Source organism: Volvox carteri (assembly GCF_000143455.1).
Source record: "Volvox carteri f. nagariensis unplaced genomic scaffold VOLCAscaffold_111, whole genome shotgun sequence".
NCBI lineage: Eukaryota > Viridiplantae > Chlorophyta > Chlorophyceae > Chlamydomonadales > Volvocaceae > Volvox > Volvox carteri.
The window spans coordinates 107,539-125,971 of NW_003307654.1; the positions used below are offsets into that span (position 1 = coordinate 107,539).

Below are 18,433 nucleotides of genomic sequence, written 5' to 3' on the forward strand. Positions count from 1 at the left end.
CGGTCATGGTACCATGTCATACAACTGCGTGTGTTAGTAGTGGTAGTAGTAGGTAGGATAGCGGCCTGGGTCAGACTGCCTTTCAGGGGAACCCTCAAGTCCCATTTCCCAAACCGGCAAACAGCTAGGCAACTGGAATTTAGTGCCCCTGTCCCATCGCCTGTGTGCCGTTGCATATCTTGGTGGGCTGGGTTCTTGTAGCTGTGGAAGGCGGTGTGCGACAAGCAATGGGTATAGTTGGAGGCGACAGAGGCATTGTATGGCTGTAGCGATACATTGCCACATTCTGCATCGCTTACGTTACAACATGGCCTTCCCAGATAACGTAATCCGCTGTGCAGTTACCACCATAGTCGGTTGTTCGGCTGGTTAGCTTTACGAACCCTCCTGTATCGTTGCATCCGCCTGCCAACCAAACTCGCAACTCAGAAGAAAATTCAAAATTACCATGAACACAAACACACGAATAAAAACACACAAGAGAAAAAAGGAGTCGTGGTTGCCCCGACTGGGGTACCGACGCATCCAACACAAACCCGTTCCGGCGGCCCCCGGGAGCTCTCCAGTGCCCATCTACCCTAAGCTGTCAAACTGGGCGGGTGACCTTCCTGCCCCTGATCCTGATCCTAATTCTGACATGTCCACCTAAAGTTTCCAGTGATTCCAAGCCACTCCCTTCTAATACCCTAATCCCTCCTCAACATAACTGCCTACGAAAAGCCAACCTTCCAATACCTTTCATGAAAACGCCGACTCTAGTAGTGGGGAACAGGTGGGATGACAATACAGTTACAAAACCTCACATTACCCAACCGTCTTCATCGGCAGCGCCAAGCAAGACAGGCCCCCCCAGTAACCTTCCTGCGAAGCGTCGGTTGATATTACCGTCGGCTGATATGGTGGGAAGGCAGTAGTACGTGGCAGCGCGGCAGCATCCCCCTCACCGACGTCATGCCAGACGACGGCACTCCCCGGCTTCCCGCAGTCGCGTCAGCGCCCTCTCCACTCGTTGCATGACCTCTGGGTCCGCTGCCGCCGCCGCCGCCCGCAGCCTCGACCTCCCCGTTCTGTTGCGCGGACTGGCTGTCCTCAGTGCCCGCGCCGCTCCCCCTCGTGACACTCGCGTCTTCCTCTTCGCCTTCCGACGCAGCACCCACAGCGCCACCATACAGCTCACACCGCCGCACGCCGCCACCATCCAGCCGCGGCTCCGGCTTCGCCCGCCGGCCGACCGCCTAGCAGCTGTTGCCACGTGCACTGCCCGCAGCCGGCCGACCAGCGCCATCGCGTCCTGCGGGTCCAGCTCCGCCCCCATGGCCGCCAGGTGGCTCAAGCAGGCCGCCAGGTAACTGGCGGGCAGGTCGCCAACCGCACCCACAAGCGCCCGAGCTAACATGCGCAGCAGCCGGGGCGGCGGGGCCAGACGGGCTTTGGACAGCCCCAGGACCAGCTGCTGTAGTGAGGTAGCGGCGGAGAGACATGGCGTCGGCGGCGGTGGCGAAGAGGACGACGAGCCGCCGTCGGCGTCGACGATGGCGGAAGAGGAAGAGCGCTCCAGACCCACCCGGACGAATTGTAGCAAGGCAGTCCGTGCCGCCACCAGACGCGGCCGCTTCCGAAGCAACTCGTCCCACCGCGCCCGGGCCTCCTGCATCGCCGCCGCCGCCGCTGCCTTGACGGCCACATCACCCGCAGCGTCCCTATACACGTCCATGTCAACACGACGGTGGTGGTGGTGGTTGCTGCTGCTGCCTGTGCTCTTGTCACCTGCGCTATCGTCCCCGCTGCCACTGCGGCCTTTACCACCACCACCACCACGTTCTAACCTTCTGCCGGAATGCTTTGGCCCTGACTTCCACTGCTGCCGTTGCAGCTGCAGCTCCTGCTGCTGCCGCCCCCTCCGCCATCCCCGCCGCCCCGCATCCTGCAGTTGCTGTTGCTGCTGAGCCGTCATCTCCGCCCGACGTCGCGCATGCAGCTCTAGAAGCCGACCCAAACTGCACAACAGCGTCGCCAAATCCCCACCCGCCCCGTCTACAACTTCCCGGACATCTCCTCCGCCTCCTCGTACACCCATCACCCCCTCGCTCCCGTCGGGCCGTCCCCTAACCCAGCCAAGCACCCTGTCAGCCCCACTCTCCACCTCACCCTCGCCGCCCTCCCCAGCTCCATCCGCACCCTCGGGGACCACTGCCACTGCACGCCCCCCATCGACATCATTTCCGTGTATGGTCAAGACAGGGGTGGAATCCTTCCCGTCGTCGACCGCTGACCCCGACACCGCCGCTGCCGTGGCGCTGTCACGGGCATACAGCTCCCCCGCGCGCTGCAGCGCCGCCGCCAGCAGCCCCAGCGGCACCACGGCTTCCATCGCCGCCGCCGCTGACAACGCCATCGCCAAGTCGCGAGTGTTCGCGTACGGCAGTACAGCACGTAGCGCCGCTATTATTGCACCCGCCAGGCCGCGACTTGAGCCCCCCCCGGGCCGGGCTTCCCCCTCCCCCCTCCCCTCAGCCGCCGCCGTGGAGCCTGCCGACAGCGGCACACCCAGACTGGCGGCGGAGTGAAGCGCCAATGCCACCTGCCGTGCAGCTGCGGCGCCGCCGCCGTCACCGCCGTCCCCGAAGCCGCTGGCACGGATTGTCGTCGCCATGTGTCGCAGTGATCGCTCCAGGAGGGCCATTGCGGTGCTCCGTTGCGAGGTGGCTTGACGGGCCGCCAGGGCACGAAGCAGCGTCACCAGCGTCGCCGGCGGGGCGGGGGTCAGGTGACGTGGCGGCTGGGGTACCGGCGGGGGCTGCCCCTCACCTGCCTGCTGCTGCTGTTGGGCTTCCTCGTGGAGGGAGGCTCGCAGGATGCAGACCAGTCGGTCCATGAGCGGCTACACCAGCCAGGAGGGGCCCGGGGGGCGGAGGGAAGGGGGAGAACATGATTGGCAAGCCGGTGGGGATCCGCAAGGGCGGCGGAGGCGCTGGTTGGGAGAGCAATACGCGCACGTATACGATACTGCTGGGGATTGCGAGGCTGATCAGTGGGGCCCCCCAAGGGGTTCGGGTGGGGTGTGGGCGGGGGAAGTGAGGAGGGCCCTAACAGGGCGCAATCGGGGGTTCATCCCCCGGCACCAGCACCACCCGGGTGGATCCCTCGCGCAACGGGGCTAAGTCCCCGAAGAGGAGGAGGGACGCGCTGAAGCCCTTCCAGGCCTCCTCCCGTCAAGGCACCAACGCCTTTCCTCCCCCCCCCCCGGGCAAGTCGGCCCCCCCCCCCCAACGCCTCCCACCTTGGGCAGTCTCAGTCCCAGCCGCCCCAGCGACCACATCACCGCCGCCAGCTCCCCGCTGCGCAGGTCCCCGCCTGCCGCCAGGTCCAGAGTACGACTGAGCAGCTCGGAGGCCGTGTCGGCGGGGGGGGCCCACCGCAGCCGACCCAGGGCCCACCACACGTTGGCCACCTCCTGCACGCATGTATGTATGTATGTATGTATGTATGTATGTATGTATGTATGTATGTATGTATGTATGTGGCGGGGACGGTAAAAAAGGAAAGATGGCAGGGGAGGGGACGACATCACCTCCTACGGCCCCAAAACGCAGTGCGGCAGCGGACCACTCCCCCACCCCGGTGGGGAGCCTGAGGGACTTCCTCTTCTCAAACCCATATGGCTGTCGTCGGGCCCCTGGACCACTGGAGCCCTTACAAACCCTCGGCGGCCGTGGAACCAACCCCCAGCCACCTCTCCACCACCACCCAGTCCGAACCAGCACAGTTAAGAGGCTAGACACCCGTACACGCACCCCCTCAAGCCCCCCACCCCCACTCCCCACCTGCGGCCCGGCATCATCGTCCTCCAGACAGACCAAGAACCTCTCCACCGCCGCCCCCACCCAGCTGCTGGAGGGCCGGCAGCCCAGTCGTGCAGCCGCCCACAGGGAGTTGGACACCACCTGGGCCGAGCAACTGGCCAACCGACAACCCACAACTACCAGTGTACGAGCCACCAAATCGTCCGGCACCGCCGCCGCAGCCGCAGGTGGAGCAGCAGCTTGATCGCGATTTGGATTCCGACTTGGATCCAGGCTGAGCCCCAGATGCACACTTGCCACCAGACACGCGGACAGCTGTTGCGGCTGCATGGAGTCCAGGCACCGCCGCCAGGCCGCCAGCAGAGGAGCCAGACCGGGAGGACCCGAAGGTGCCGCTGTGGGCCGAGAAGCCGCCGCCGAAGTCGGGGATGGCGGCGAAGACGCCACCGCCGCCGCCGACGACGACGAGCGCAATGCTGGGTAGTGTTGTTGTTGTTGTTGTTGTTGTTGTTGTTGTTGTTGTTCGTCGTTGTTCTGGCGGTGGTGGTTGTAGCGGAACCTGAGGGCCCCCAGCGCCCACAGCACATTGGCCACATCCTGGCCGTTCATGCGGGGCGCCGCCACCGCCGCCGCCGCCGCCAGCCCTTCCAGCCAACCCGGGGGGGGTGTCAGCCGCAGCCTCGCCACCGCCCAGACGGTCTGCGCCAGAGACTGCGGGGCGACTGCAGCGGCTGTACGGCCGCCGCCTGTGGCGCAATCACCGCCACTCTCTGCCGCTATTGCTGCTGCTGCTGTTGCTACTGCGGGTTCCAAAGCAGGTGGTGTTGGCGACGACGGCGATGGTGATGACGGCGGTAGTGGTGGTGGTGGTGATTGGTGGTGTGGGTACGGGAGCCACATGCTGCGGGCACACGCGACGAAGAAGATCTCCCACCAGTCGGGTGGCGGGGAGTGCTCCAGGTGCGCGAGTGCCGCGGCGGTGGTGGCGAGGGCCTGGGGGTTGAAGGTGGGGAGCTGGGGGGCGGCGGCTGCACAGGCGGCATCCAGCCAGCCCGGGGGGGGTTGGCAGCGGAGGCGAGAGAGGGCCCACAGCGTGTTGGAGAAGGCCTGAAGGGGGCGGGGTAGCGGAGGTGCGAGTGGGGGGAAAAGAAGGTCTGGGGAATGTCATATAGACTGTGTAGTGGGTATTTGACTTGGACTGGAACAGGCGAGGAGGGCGAGGCGGCAGGCACACAGGTCGAGGCGCGGCGCTGCCACTGCTACTGGTGCCACTGCTACTGGTGCCACTGCTACTGGTGCCACTGCTACTGGTGCCACTGCTACTGGTGCCACTGCTACTGGTGCCACTGCCGGTGGTTCGGGTCGTGCGCAGTGAAACGAAGAGGTATGACGTCGGGAAGGGGGAGGTCGGCAGCAAAGCCCCATGAAGCAGATCAACCGGTGTTTCCCCTCACCGCCTCACACACACATGCGTCCTGTTCCGTTTCAGCTGCGGCCCCTCAGATCCCGAAAAGTCTTATACTCAACGCACGCACATAACTCCCCACACATACATATACACATACAAACGCACACACCTGCGGTCCGAAGCTGTGCAGTGCGGGTTTGGCCGCCTCCAGCAGCCCCGGCAGGAAGCCCCGGGGCAGGGGGGTGCACTCCAGGGTGGCCACCGCCCACAGCGTCTGGCTCACATCCTGAGGGGAGAAACCCGCAACCGGGCCCAGCAGCGCGGAGGCGGAAGAAGAAGACCAAGATGCTGCAGGAAAACTGCTTCTACCGCCGCCACCTCCACGACCGCTACGAGCCGAACCAGCACCTCTGCTGTTGTTATCGTCGCAGCAACAGCTACGGACCATCTCTCTGGCCCACAGCTGCCACTCCTCACGACGAGGCGGCGGCGGGGGGGGTTGCAGCAGCGGCGATGGCAGCGGCGGATCACCCTCCCCCCGGCTCTTAGAGAGCTCTTGGTGCATGTGGCGGGGGCCTGCTGCGGTGTTTGTTGCGGACCTGGCGGTGATTGCCGTCACTGCCGCGCCCGTACTCACAGGAGGTGGGCTTGCCTCCAATTCCAACTCCCCCGGCGGCGGCGGTGGCATCTTGGCCACCGCCCACAGCGCCGTGGCCAGACTCCTCGGGGGCAGCTCTCGGGACCTGGCCAACCTCAGAGCGCTGCCCGCCAGCTCCCACATGTACCGCAACACCTGCCGCTGCTCCTCGGCGGTGTGCTGCTGCTGCTGCTGCTGCTGCCGGTGGTGGTGGTGGTTGTGGTGATGCGAGTACTGTTGTTGTCGTGGTGAGGATCCGCGGCGATGGTGCTGCTGAAGCCTGGCTACTGCGGCCATGAGTGCGGGGATGTGCTGAGGCAGCAGGTGGCCGCTGTGGGTCAGCTGTAGCTGCTGCAGCTCCCGCCAGCTGCTACAGCGACTAATGAGCCCGTACAGGTTACCACCTCCACTGCTACTGCTACTGCCGACACGCGCGCGCAGGTGCCCTCCGGGGCCCCCGGGGAAGGGTGAGGAATACTCATGTCGCTGCTCACCGGGGCCCCCCGAGTAGCCGGACCCCGCTCCCGCTCCCGCCTGCATTCCTAAACTAGGTCCATCGCCGGTGGCCCAAGGCACTGGCAATCCCAGGGAGGAAGTCCCCCCGCCAGCTGATGTGACGGCTGTTGCGGGTGAGCCCTCCTCCGGCGAAATCCCCACCGGGGGGAAGACCCGTGTGGTGGTGGATGCCATACCCCCCGGGTCCCGGGGTGGCCGTAACCCGTGCCGCTGCGCTGCCGCCTCCTCCACCTCCTGATGGTGATGATGACGATGATGCATGTGCTGCTGTCCTCCCTCCGGGAAGTCGTGAACCCGAACCGTGTCGAGGTCGGGTCCGCCAGTTTGCTCCCGCCGGCGCATCCTGGGGGACGTGTTGCCGCCAGGGTACGGCGGCAGCAGCAGCGGCCCCAGCGGCCCCAGGGACACCACCACTTCGCCGCCAGGGCACCTGACGCTATTGCCGGCAGCATTGCTACTTCCTCCATGCCGCGTCACCCGGGAGACTGCAGTAGGAGCACCAGCACCAGCTGCGGAGCGCGACCCGTGGGTCGTGGCACCCAACCAAATTGTAGGGCCCGGAGGCGATCTGGGTCGGAGGCCGCCGCCGCTGCTTCTGTCGAGTGCCGGCAGTGCTGGGGTGGACCCGATCGCCCTCCAGAGGCGTCTCCGTGACCCCCGAGGTGTTGCATGTGGATGCCGACGTGGTGTTGGAGGGGGGGACCCGGCCCGCGGGGGACCTCCGCCACTTGAGCTGGCCGCCTAGACAGGGAGAGAGGAGACAGCCGCGGCGATTGAGACACAGCAGCGACGAGGTGTGCTTCCTTTTGAACCGCACTACACCGCCGCCATCGCCGCCGCGACGACCGGAACAAAGGCGCGGCACGGTACCCCGCAACCGCGGTTGCACCCCCGGAGGTGGAGAAGGAAGAGGAGGAGGAGGAGCCATCCATCCGTCCCGCTCCCCCCTCCTTCCATGGACGATCCCACGTCCTCCCCCCTCCATGAACGTTATGCTGCCTTCCACATCCCATCAGCTAAGTCCCCGACCAAACCACCGTCTTCGTCCCATGAAGAATAGGCGTGAGTTGCTGTCGGCGACGGCATCCTGACGGCCCCGCTGTGTGTATGTGTGGGGGAGTGTAAGGGGGGAGGGGTGGTGCCCAAGAACACCTCTTACCACCTCCCTCTGCCGTACAGGTAATACCCGATTATCCGTGTCAACGGGGGCATCAGCCCAACCGATCTTCAGTACCGAGAGCTTACTTGTGTGCGTCGCGGGGGCGGCTGCGCGAGCTGCACCAGCCGCTGCCGGGTGCCGGAACTGCGGTCTGGCTGTGAAGGGAGGAAAATCGGCTCTGACTCTGCCTGCGGCGCAAGCGGCTCGGAGGTGGCGGCCGCCTGAAGAGCTGCTGTCCGGCCGCTGGCACCGGCTTGGCTGAGGTTCAGCATTGCCGCGAGGCCCTGGGGCCGCCTGCAAGAGCCATGTGGTCCGCCGGCTATCCCGCCACAAAGCTCCGTGGGCAGCATGGCCCGCAAATATAAGCTCTGGTTACAGCCAGATATGCGCTGCTGGGTTCCAGCAAGGTGAAGGGGTCCGGTTGACGTGCCAGGCGAGTTAGCATGACCGGCAACCGTGAGCTTCCCTCGTCGCGCCTGACGTAAAATGGCAAAAAGTAGAACGTCTCAAATTCCAGCCAAGAAGGTGGCGGTCAAAGGCGCCCGTGCGCAATTGCGGCGTGTTCCGGGAAACTACAAATTCGGGTACTCCGGCAAGAGAGAAAGATCATTGCAGTTGCGGATTGTTAAATGTACATACCTTGCGGCCGTGGCCCCTGCAAGTACCCAATCCATAAGGGCGTGTTCGTCGCTCGACCACAGGCCTAAGCGGACCAAAGAAATTGAGAGGTGAATATTCATTGGATTCGGTACTTAATCACATACTCATTATGGCATACCAGGTGTCAGCCGCTCGGCTTGGCCCAGCAGGATGAGGTATTGGCAGCCATCGTCCTCCGACCTCAAAGACCCGCTCCAGCTTTATAAGCCTGCTAAGTGCACAATTTCGCGGAGAAAATCAAATTCCGAAGCGAAGTAAGGCGCCCATCCACGCTCGGGCAAGGCCTGCCTACTATGCCTTAGTGAGCCACAGAAAAGCCTAATTGACAAGAAACCCAAATGTGAGGCTGCTCAAGTCGATACGAGCAATGACTGCATTAGGAACATAACTCAGAAGATTGCCGGTTCCTTGCCAACTTGCGAACCGGAGGTCTTCTCGACTGCACGGCGGAGGCCGACAGTTGCCTTCCCTCAATGGAAGGACATCGTGGTAGTATAATACATATAAATCGTATTCTATGCTTTCCATGACGATCTACGAGTTATTTTAAGATGTATTGAGCCCAAAATTCGAGTTGAGCGTCTACCTGTCGCCGCCGGAGAAATGGACAGGCATTCTCAGATCGCAAGGCAGCAATTTCAAGTACTTCTTGAAAGAGCGAATAAACGCTTCGTGAAACTCCGGGAACTGCAAACACGTGGGGACTATTCGTGGCCCGCCGCACAATCGTTGTTTCACAAGGCGTTCGACTCATTTTCACGCCTGTGGCAATTTCAGCTTGGCAACAGGTAAGCACGGCTGTAAGATGTCACTGAGCGACATGCTTTATGAAAAGGGTTTATGAGCCAGCTGGACGAGCGTGGACGCCGCGACTCAGTAGGGCTCAATAGCTTTGGGAGAGGTCGTCGACTCACTGTTTTTCTTATCTTGCGGCTTGTCGTAATTTCGCATGTGTGGTAGCTGAGGGTCCCAAAGCTTCCGCTGGTGTTTCACATGTCAGCTATGGCTATGCGTGGGCACGGACGTGAGGTCCGGTACACATAGCAACTTCATTGCATCATACATGAAAGGAAATCCCTTTACTTGCAACTCGTTGTCGCCAAAGATCACCACGAAACTTAGGCGCCGCTTCACCTCCCCTATCCTGTACCATCCCTACACAACACGGAAGCCACAACGAGTAAGCTGCATCATGATGCCCTGTGCTGCATCATCTTTATCACTCCCCTGTCCCGACTTTTTCATGCTTTCTCTCCCCTGCCCGCCCTTTTCTTCCAACTCTGCCCGCCAGAGCTGCCCTACTCGAGACGGGCCTTCAGCGCTCAGACCTGGGCGCCATCGCCAATAAAATTGGCCAGCTGTACTACAACTACTATCTGCGATCCGGCGACACGGGAGCGCTGCTGGAGAGCTACACTTTCTACGATGCCGTACACACCCGCCAGTACTTCACCACCGCCGCGGGGGCCGCCCCCGACCCCGCAGCGGCGGCCCGGCAGATGCGCTTCTATGCGCGGTTCGTGGTAGTGTGCCTCTTCCTTAACCGCCGGGAGGTACGGCACACCGTGTGCCGGGGAAAGGGTTTTCGTGGCGGCTTGTCGTGGGGGCCGCTGGATAGTGCTGACTGGGTGGTGCTGACTGCCAGGATCCGGATCTCGGCCCCCTGTTATAGCCCCACCCCACCCACCCCACCCCACCCCTGCATGCCCACAACGACAACCCCTACGCCTGACACCACCACACCGCCCCGCAGGAGGCCATGCAGCTGCTGCAGGAGCTGCAGGTGTGGCAGGGGGAGGGGGAGGGGGAGAGGAGGGGCGCTACGTCCCGTGAGAGTGTGTGTGTAAGAGGGAGCTGGTGGTGGTGCTGCTGCTGATGGTGGTGGTGGTGGTGGGTAATGACTTGGTACGGAAGCCCACGCATTAGGTGAGACACCCGGGGGAGGGTTGTCTGTCCTGCAACACACACACACATACACACACACCCTCTCAAACCGCCCAGCCACGGGGGGGAAGAATGGTTCGGCCAGAACGACCACAGGAAATGTTTAGTGGCGCTTGTGTATCATGTTTCTAACCAGGCTAGGCCACCAGGCTAGGTTTGTGGTTAAACTTTAAGTAAGGATGGCGGAGCCCAATCAGGGCCTGACCCTGTGGTGTTTTCCATCCCGTTGGGGGTTTGCTGGGTGGGGCTCCCCCGGGGAGGGCCCTACCGGGTCTGGTGACCGGGTTCGCAATGCGCTTGACCGAGTCCCTCTCCCTGACCTCCCCCGGCATATCCTCTTTCCCCCTCTCCCCCCCCCCTGCACCCCCTCCCCCCCCCCCTCCCCGGCTACATACGCACCGTTGACCGGGTGGTGATGGTGGCGGTGGTGGTGGTGGTCTTTTTCCCTCTGACTTCCTCACCGTGTACCGCAAAGGCTTCCGTAAGTTCGTACATATTGCAGTACTCCTCGCCGGAGGCCCAGGAGTGGCAGGTGGGGATGGCAGGCGGACGAGTGCAAGGGGGGAGACCCGCTGTGTATGGCACTGTGTGTGTGTGTATGGCTGGGAGGAGGGTGGTAAGCGGGGAGGAGGGTGGTAAGCGGGGAGGAGGGTGGTAAGCGGGGAGGAGGGGGACTATGGTGAGTGTACGGCCGAGTCAGGCGGCCAGGGGGAGGGAAGGGAGGGGGGTTAAGACGAACCACCGGCTAGTGGATACTCAGATACCCAGACGGGTACTCCAGGAGAAGATAGATGCTGCGGGAAAGGGGAGTGGGGAGGAGGAGGAGGATGGATGGGAAGAGGTGTGTGTGTATGTGTGTGTGTCATCTTCTTGGTACCCACCCGGGCTCCACAACTCCGTTCCTCACGCCGACGAGCTGCGGCTATGCTATGTGGCGCAAAGGAAGAGCCAGCCAGGTCCTGCAACCCCCTCAAACCTTGGGTTGGTTGACGTCCTTGCTATTCTCCTTGCCGGTAGAGGTGGCTGTGTACGTGTACGTGTATGTGTATGGGCGTGTGGGTATAATCCTCAAAAGTGGCCCCATATCCCCCTCCCTGCACACCCCCCCCCACACACACACACCCAGTTGGTGGTGAACGAGGTATCCTCGCTGATGGCTGCGGACCAGTTCGCAATGCCACTGCCTAGGAGCCCGGGCAGCCTGGAGGTGTCGTACACACCTCCCTTGAGGTGCAGGTGAGGTGTAAGGGTGGGTGGGGGGGGAGGGAGGGGGGAATGCGACCCCCCGTTATGTGTGTGTGTCGCGTGTGGGAGCGAGCGAGAGGGGCTACTCACGGGTCATAACGTGCAGGTGCAGATGCAAGGTGCGGGGTGAAGAGGAGGGCGAGCTGGGGGCCGTGTGGAGCTCTGGTGGCCGGGCCCCGGCCGGGAGCCATTCCCGGGTGGTCCTAGCCGTCATGCATCCCGCCCGCAGACTCGCTCGCGTGTGTACACGCCCCCTCCTGCTCCTGCCCTCTTGCCACTAGCTCCCCCAACAGTCACCTCCCCGCCCACCTCTCCCCACATTCAGGTCCAACGACCCCGCGGCGACCTGTGCACCGCATCGGCCGAGGCTGGCCGAGGCAATCCTGGTGTCGTACCGTCCACGGCAGGTACGGCTGTTACGGCAGTCCTCATGGGCATGAAGTTTTCCGGGTGAAGCACCCCCCTGTTTGTCTTTAGTAGTTCCGCTGCTCCTCAGCACGCCTCAGCCCCCCCCCCCACACACACACTCCCGCTGCTGCCGTGGAGGTGTTTCGGAGCTCACCTTGGGGCACATATCTCCGCTTTTAATCTCTACACCTCACGCCACGTCACTTCCCGTCTTTCGCGCCTCCGCTCTCTCTCCCCCCCCGACCACCACCGCCACCACGGGCTTCGACCCCAACCCCAACCCCACCCCCCCGGTACCGGGCAATTACCCCCTCATCGCTTTGGAAACTTCTACAGCACTCGAGTATTTTTGACGTGTATGGTTGCGTCGGTTTCCTTGCTGCTTGCATCTGACATCATCACACGGTTTCACCCCAACAGCTCCCGCCCCCCCTCCTTCCCCCCCCCAGGTCAAGGTGGCTGAGCTGCCCCTGGAGCTCTACAGGATGTCCCAGGCGCTGGAGTGGCAGCAGGAGCAGGAGCAACAGCACCGGGGAGAGGATCCCCCTCGGCAAGGAGGGGGGTTTGTCACGGAGGTGGCGGGAGCCCGGGGCTACCCCGACCACCACCACCACCACCAGCAGCAGCAGCAGGGGCTTCCCCCCTCCAGTGACAACCCCGGCGTGGCGGTGGTGTCCCCCGGGCTGCCATCCCCCACGTCCCAGCTGGTGCCGCCGGCTGAGGACGGCTTCGCACAGCCGCCGTCGCCGCCACAGCCGCCAGCGGAGGGCCCGGGGGATGGAGGCGCTGGGATTGACGAAGCCTCGCAGGCTGTAGCAGCTGAAGCTGCCTCAGTTAGTCAGCACCAGCAGCAGCAGCAGCAACAGCCCTTATCGGGTCCCAGCAGCCGGTGTTCATCGGCCCCCGCGCCCGGGGCCCCCGCCGGCCGCAACCCGCACCGGCAGCTGCTGCACCGCCCCACCGCCCAGCATCTGCTGTCCGCGTTGCTGGCTGTGACGGCGGGGCTGGAGCAGGCCGCTGCCGGCGACCAGTTCGTGCTGCTGTACATTTCGGCGGACGCTGCGCCCGCTCCGCTGCTTACGCAAAGCTCCGCCGGGGCCAAGGCCGATGCCGTCAGTGCTGTACATGCCGTACAGCGATGTACAGGAGCCGAGGAAGCTGCAGGTGGCCCTGGGCAAGTGGCCACGGAGGCGATGGGGCCGGTGGCGCGGGCCGCTACCTTCCCCTTGCGACAGCTACTGCTCTGTCCGCCTGCGCACCCCGCACACCGCTCCCGCCACAGCCACCAGTTCCAGCAGCTCGCGCCGCCCCAGCCCCAGTCCCAGCCCCACCACCAGCCTGAGGCCCCGAGCGAGGCCCTGGTCCCCGGCGGCCCGGCTCCAGGGCCCGCACCCCTGAAGCAGCCTCCTCGGCCACATGCAGGTGTCGACAGCCCTGCGGGCGGCGGCAGTGCTACGGGTGCGGCTATTGCCTCGGCCGCTGACGGTCTGTTGTCCCCCGGGGAGCTGCTGGCGGGCACCCGGCGGCTGCTGCTGCTGGTGCTGGACTCGGATATGGGGCCGGAGTTTGGACAGCTGCAGGTGGGAGGGGGGTTGGCTTGGCTGGAGGGGATTCAGCTGGGTGCGGTGCGGGGTGTCGAAGCGCTGCTAAGAGCGGGCAGAGGTGAGGGGAGAGGGACGGGGAGAGGCGCCGTACATGTGGTGCCGAGCACTCCTACCGAATCCATGCAACCATGGGCACAAACAGCCCCCAAACCACTTTGGGACACTTAAGAGTTTTCAACAAGCCATACCCTTTCCCTCTCCCTCTCCCTCCTTGGTGCCTTGGACGCCAGAAGTTGTTTCCTTGATTCTTTCATATGTGTCCCTCCCTCCCCCCTCCCTCCCTCCCCCCTCCCTCGCAGGGTAGTGAGCGGGGATTCCCGCTGCTGTGCCTCGCGGCCCCCCCCTGGCAAGTCCTCACGCAGCCAGCAGCAAACCCTAGGACCGCCCTCTCTACCGCCACCGCCACCACCACCGCCGCTACCGGTGCCGGTGCCGGTGCCGGCCCCGCGAGCCCGGTGGACCCTGGTCGCTACGGCTCCCTCACCGCCATGGCCCTCTCATGTCCCGCACAAGCCCTGTGCGCGCTGGTGGGGCAGGCGGACCCGCAACCCCAGGTGCTACAGCAGCTGCAGGTGTGTGTGTGTGTGTGTAGAGGAGGGGGCGGAGGACTCTGCGGGTGGGAGGGCGGAGCGGTGCGGGGTGGGACCTGGCGGGGGGTGTTGGGCGCGCAGCTCCGGGGGGCATGTGGAGTTCCGCTCCCCGAATCGACTCTCTCTGACTGACAGCGGTCTGCCGTCCTACCAACGACCACCGACCTTCGCCTTACGGGGCGGCCCCCGCGCTCAAATGTCCCCTTCCGCTGAAATGACTCGGCTGGGTTGTGCGCCAGATGCTGCTGGACGACACGTTTTTGCAGCTGGGGCGCGAAATGGCGGAACAGCTGGCGGCCGCGTCGCCACGTACTGGATCCAGCCCCTCCGCCGCGGTTACCGCTTCGTCCTATCCCGGCAGCGTCACCGCGGCCTCCTCGACTTCCCCCCCTGCTTTTGCTGTCTGGGCGCCCGTGTTCGAGGACTGCCTTACGCGCCGGCTGCTGCTGCACTTTGCCTTTTACAGGTACGTGCGTATACGTGTGCGTACGGTACGGCACATTATGGAGGGGAGGATGCTTACGAGGGCGCGACCCAGCCGGTGCGCTGCGGCCAAGGTGCAAATGAGCGGCACTGGCCCCGTCCGCATCCGTCACATCTTACGATCTTGCATCCCTTCAATGCTGTCCCCAACATCACCGGTGTGCTGCCCTTTGACGATTCCCGGTTGACCCGCCATGACCTGCACTGCCGCCGTCGCCGCCGCCGCCGCCGCCGCTGTTACGGTCGTTGTGGTCGTCACCGCCACCTTCCGGTCTCACGTCGTCTGTCTGTCTGTCTGTCTGTCTGCAGGGCCGCTGTGACCCTGCACCCCCGCCGCAGCTGCAACCCCTCCATGCTCCCCAGCTGCTTCCCGCCGCTCCCCCCGGCCGCGGACCCCACCAGTGCCGTCCTGCGGCGGGGACTGCAGCGGGCAGCTGAGCTGGTCGGGAGACCGGGAGTGCTCTCTAACGGCTGTTGCGATTGAGTTCTGCAGGGCCCCTGGCTAGGAGGTGTCTAGGTCTGCTGGGTTGGCTTAGGGTGGACTTGGCCATCGTCGCAAATGAGGCTCTCGATGGGCTTCGTTGAAGGGAATTCGTTTGTATCTAAAGCTGTTGCTTCCAGAGCGTGTGTGTGTGTGTGGCATTCATGGCATTGCGTTGGTCGTGCCGGTGATCGGGCCTGCTAGGTAAGGGCTATGTAAGGGGTGGAGTTGGGGGTAGGGAAGGCAGGGTGACTGTGGCATCCCCTGGCAGGCGCAGTGTGTGTGTGTGCGGGGGGGTGGGGTGGATGAGTCCCCAGGGCCTCAGATTTTGGGTTTCGGAGCTGTGTATCGATGGCAGCACTGGGGGTAGGCTCGGAAGGAAGACATGCGCGCGAGTGCGCGCCCTCTCCTGTGTATTACTAGTCAAGGTTTTGGCACTTGGCATTTGGCGTGGAGCTTTTTGGAAGCCATCTTTTGCCACTTTGTTGTGGTCCTTGGAGGTCCAGGAATATCGTAGCTCCCACCTCTTGCAAGCAAGCTTATATGACACGCAGCCGCTCCTGTTTCGGTTTCTGTTCCTGCGTTCTTTCCTGACTGCCGGTACACGGGGCCACGACAGCCGCGAACCGCATTTGGTTTCGCTGCTGATCTGCAATTTGCCCAGTTCATACTGAGATGTCCATGTAACCCAACTCATATGGATGAACCCTTCCCATTCTGCGCAGCTGATGGAGCCCGCAGCAAGTATAATATTTTTCCTTTTCAGAACCCGCCATCGCTATGCTTAGTTAGGTCCGCATGCTTCCACATACTCTCAACTTCTCCCCACCCACCCACAGCCCCCTCCTTTCGAACGGATGTGTGTCAACGGCGGCGCAGATAGCGCCTCCGTATCCATATCCATACTCGCAGCAGACGACCACCTTCCGCTCCCCTGTAATTGTGGTGGTGGCGGTGGGCGTTCCCATCGACTGTTGGGAGGTGGTGTGGAAGTTCAACCTGGTGGGCCCCCCCCGGCCCCATGGTAGCCTGATTGGCTTATGGCGGGAACCCCTCCTCCCCCGGCTCCGTGCACCCAGGTCCTTCTTGCTGCGGCTCTGTGTGCGAGCAGCCGGCCGGGCGCTTCGCGATCCGGTTCTTTACTTCTGGAAGGTTAAGAGGGCCCGCGTGTAGTCCCTCTACGCACATCCTGGCCCACTGCTGTCAAGTCATCTTGGCTGGGGTACCGTGCGGTGCTGGGGCAGAGCAGGCCATGGCAGCTTCCTCGCAGCTGGTTGTAATGTGAGTTGTTCCTTACGAGAGTTATGCTTAGTCCCAGGTGCTAGCGCCGTACAGTCGCTAAAGCAGCTGCAGACGTTGCGTACTCAGCACGACACGGCTATGGCAGACGCTTATTTGCAGGGTGTCCCGTGCCAAGTACATGCCCGGTGTTGGATGCTACGGAGTAGCCAAAGGGAAGGTCGCTGACTTCACGCTAATGTTGGGGTTTTCAAGCCACCAGCGTTACCATTCTATAAGGCAGGGAAGAAGCGGCCTTGGATAGCAAGGTATGGACGGTGACTCGATACATGCGCGTCGGTGCGTACGTACCATACAAATTTCATATAGGTTACAAGGATGCATTTAGTGAGAGAATAATTCCCTGCTGGCATTTCGTCATGGCTTCGTGTAAAGTTGATTTGTTAGGTTTCAGAAGGTATTTAAATCCATACCATTTTATATTGATATTAGCTATTATAATTTGTGAAAGGAAAGTGATCACTCTACATGCTTCAGTTGCCGGTTTTATCAGCTCAGTAATTTCTGGTAATTTATGTTATGTGGTACGAGCCAACCTCGATGGCCACATGGACGCATGACAAATGTCACGTGGTACCTGCGAAGCGGCAAACACGTAGGATGCTGCGCAAATTAAAATTTGCAGCTTTTAAAATGTACATTGAAATGAAAACATCGAGCGCCATCAAGTAAATGGAAGGATGAATAACTTTGATTTCTTTCAATCGGTTTATGGCTTCTAGCTCTAAGCACCAGGCCGGGCCAGCGGGTGTGCATAGAGCTTAGTATGATTGTGATCCCTCATCATCAAGCTGCTCCTCCTTGACAAGATTTCGCGCCGTTTTGTACAAGCATGTACATTTTTAGAGCTTGAAGTGCAAAAGAGGAGAAGTACAGCGCTTCCTTCACGACATCTCAGTCCACATCCTCTTGCAGGGCGCAGGTTGCGAAAAAAACAGAAGTGAGGGTGCAATAAGCTCATGCATCATTTCAGGTAGCAAGCATCTTTTTAATTTACAACCGGGACACAGAATGTCACAATACAACTGTTAGGTAGTAAGGAGGCTTCTTGCCATGGTTCGCTAGCTCAAAATGGGGGCATTTCCATACATTCCTGGAAGTCCTGCAAAAAATTCCAGGAATGTATGGAAATGCCCCCATTTTGACACATTTGTCGTCCTGCCATGTTTTTCATGATATTGGTACTGTGGAATGTCGAGGAGCAAGGGATGACTTACTGTACGACCTACTCATGAAACTCAGGAGAATGGCGAAATATGGGGGCCCTTGTGAAGCAGCTGCCCGCGTTTCCAAAGCACGCATGGTGATGTGGAAGGTGCCTAAGTACGTCGGTGAAATATAATGTGGTAGAACTGGAGAGAATAGTGTGGCAGTATAATGTATTGTGAGCGTAGCTGAAGCTTTCATCGTGGGCGCGTCTCGTTGCAAGCTAAGCAACGCGTATACATGACGTGTAGCATCAGATTTCAGTTCACTTCTTGTAACGAACATCAGCATAGGTCCAAGCCCTCTCGCTTGGAGGGATATATGCAAACAAACATCCTGATAGGTAAACTCGCATGCTACCGAGCATTCAACCGAGCACATGCATGCTTAGTTGAATGGTGAGATGCGACCCCCCTTCATTTCGTGCTCGGCAAGCCTGCCACCGCGTACCGGATATGTTGGCGATGTTACAGAGACGCTGCACCTTGGTTTCTGTGCGCAATGCGTACGATGCTCGACCCCGCCGACCAAAACTACACGTGCCCAACTGAAGACATTCCCGGTGGTTGTGCAGCAGCTCTTGAGGCTGTTGCTGGCTGAAATCCATCCTGAGCTGTTGCAACACGGCTAACGCGGGCACGTCCCTATGCACAGCAAATAGCTGTTCCAAGCCAACAGCGGCGTCCATGTCACCGACAAGGCTCTAAACGTCTTATCTGTTCTTATGCGGGCTATGCGAAGCTTGAGCCGGGTTAGCTAAGGCGTAGGGCCTTACGGCCGTTTTAAGTGGTACGACTTGAGGCCGGCGATCCGTGTCCTCAGGATCGTCTTTTGCATAAATAGCGCGTGTTGCAGGTTTTCTGTATCTTGTTTTTGTTGTTCAGCACGTGCGGCCTTTTCATCGATCAGGCCGTAAGAGCACAGCCAATATCTGTAACAGAAATGGCAATGGCAATAGACTCGTAGCAGGAGCTAATGCTTAATTAAGTT

At 61.6% G+C, this 18,433-nt stretch overlaps 2 protein-coding genes across 2 annotated transcripts; one reads left to right on the plus strand and one right to left on the minus strand.

Annotated features, from left to right (window-relative positions):
- Positions 1-949: 949 nt before the first annotated feature.
- Positions 950-8,197, minus strand: VOLCADRAFT_100275 (uncharacterized protein; the record flags this gene model as incomplete). Its single annotated transcript, XM_002958910.1, has 10 exons — positions 950-2,881; positions 3,281-3,454; positions 3,825-4,910; positions 5,381-5,497; positions 5,849-6,294; positions 6,343-6,707; positions 6,871-7,105; positions 7,394-7,463; positions 7,610-7,817; positions 8,163-8,197. 10 exons carry the CDS (start codon positions 8,195-8,197, stop codon positions 950-952), a joined length of 4,668 nt encoding a protein of 1,555 aa, XP_002958956.1.
- A 589-nt stretch (positions 8,198-8,786) lies between these two features.
- Positions 8,787-16,095, plus strand: VOLCADRAFT_108388 (uncharacterized protein; the record flags this gene model as incomplete). Its single annotated transcript, XM_002958899.1, has 11 exons — positions 8,787-8,971; positions 9,475-9,736; positions 9,937-9,966; positions 10,603-10,659; positions 11,254-11,363; positions 11,698-11,779; positions 12,230-13,360; positions 13,684-13,956; positions 14,214-14,440; positions 15,778-15,940; positions 16,018-16,095. 11 exons carry the CDS (start codon positions 8,787-8,789, stop codon positions 16,093-16,095), a joined length of 2,598 nt encoding a protein of 865 aa, XP_002958945.1.
- Between the last annotated feature and the right edge of the window lie 2,338 nt (positions 16,096-18,433).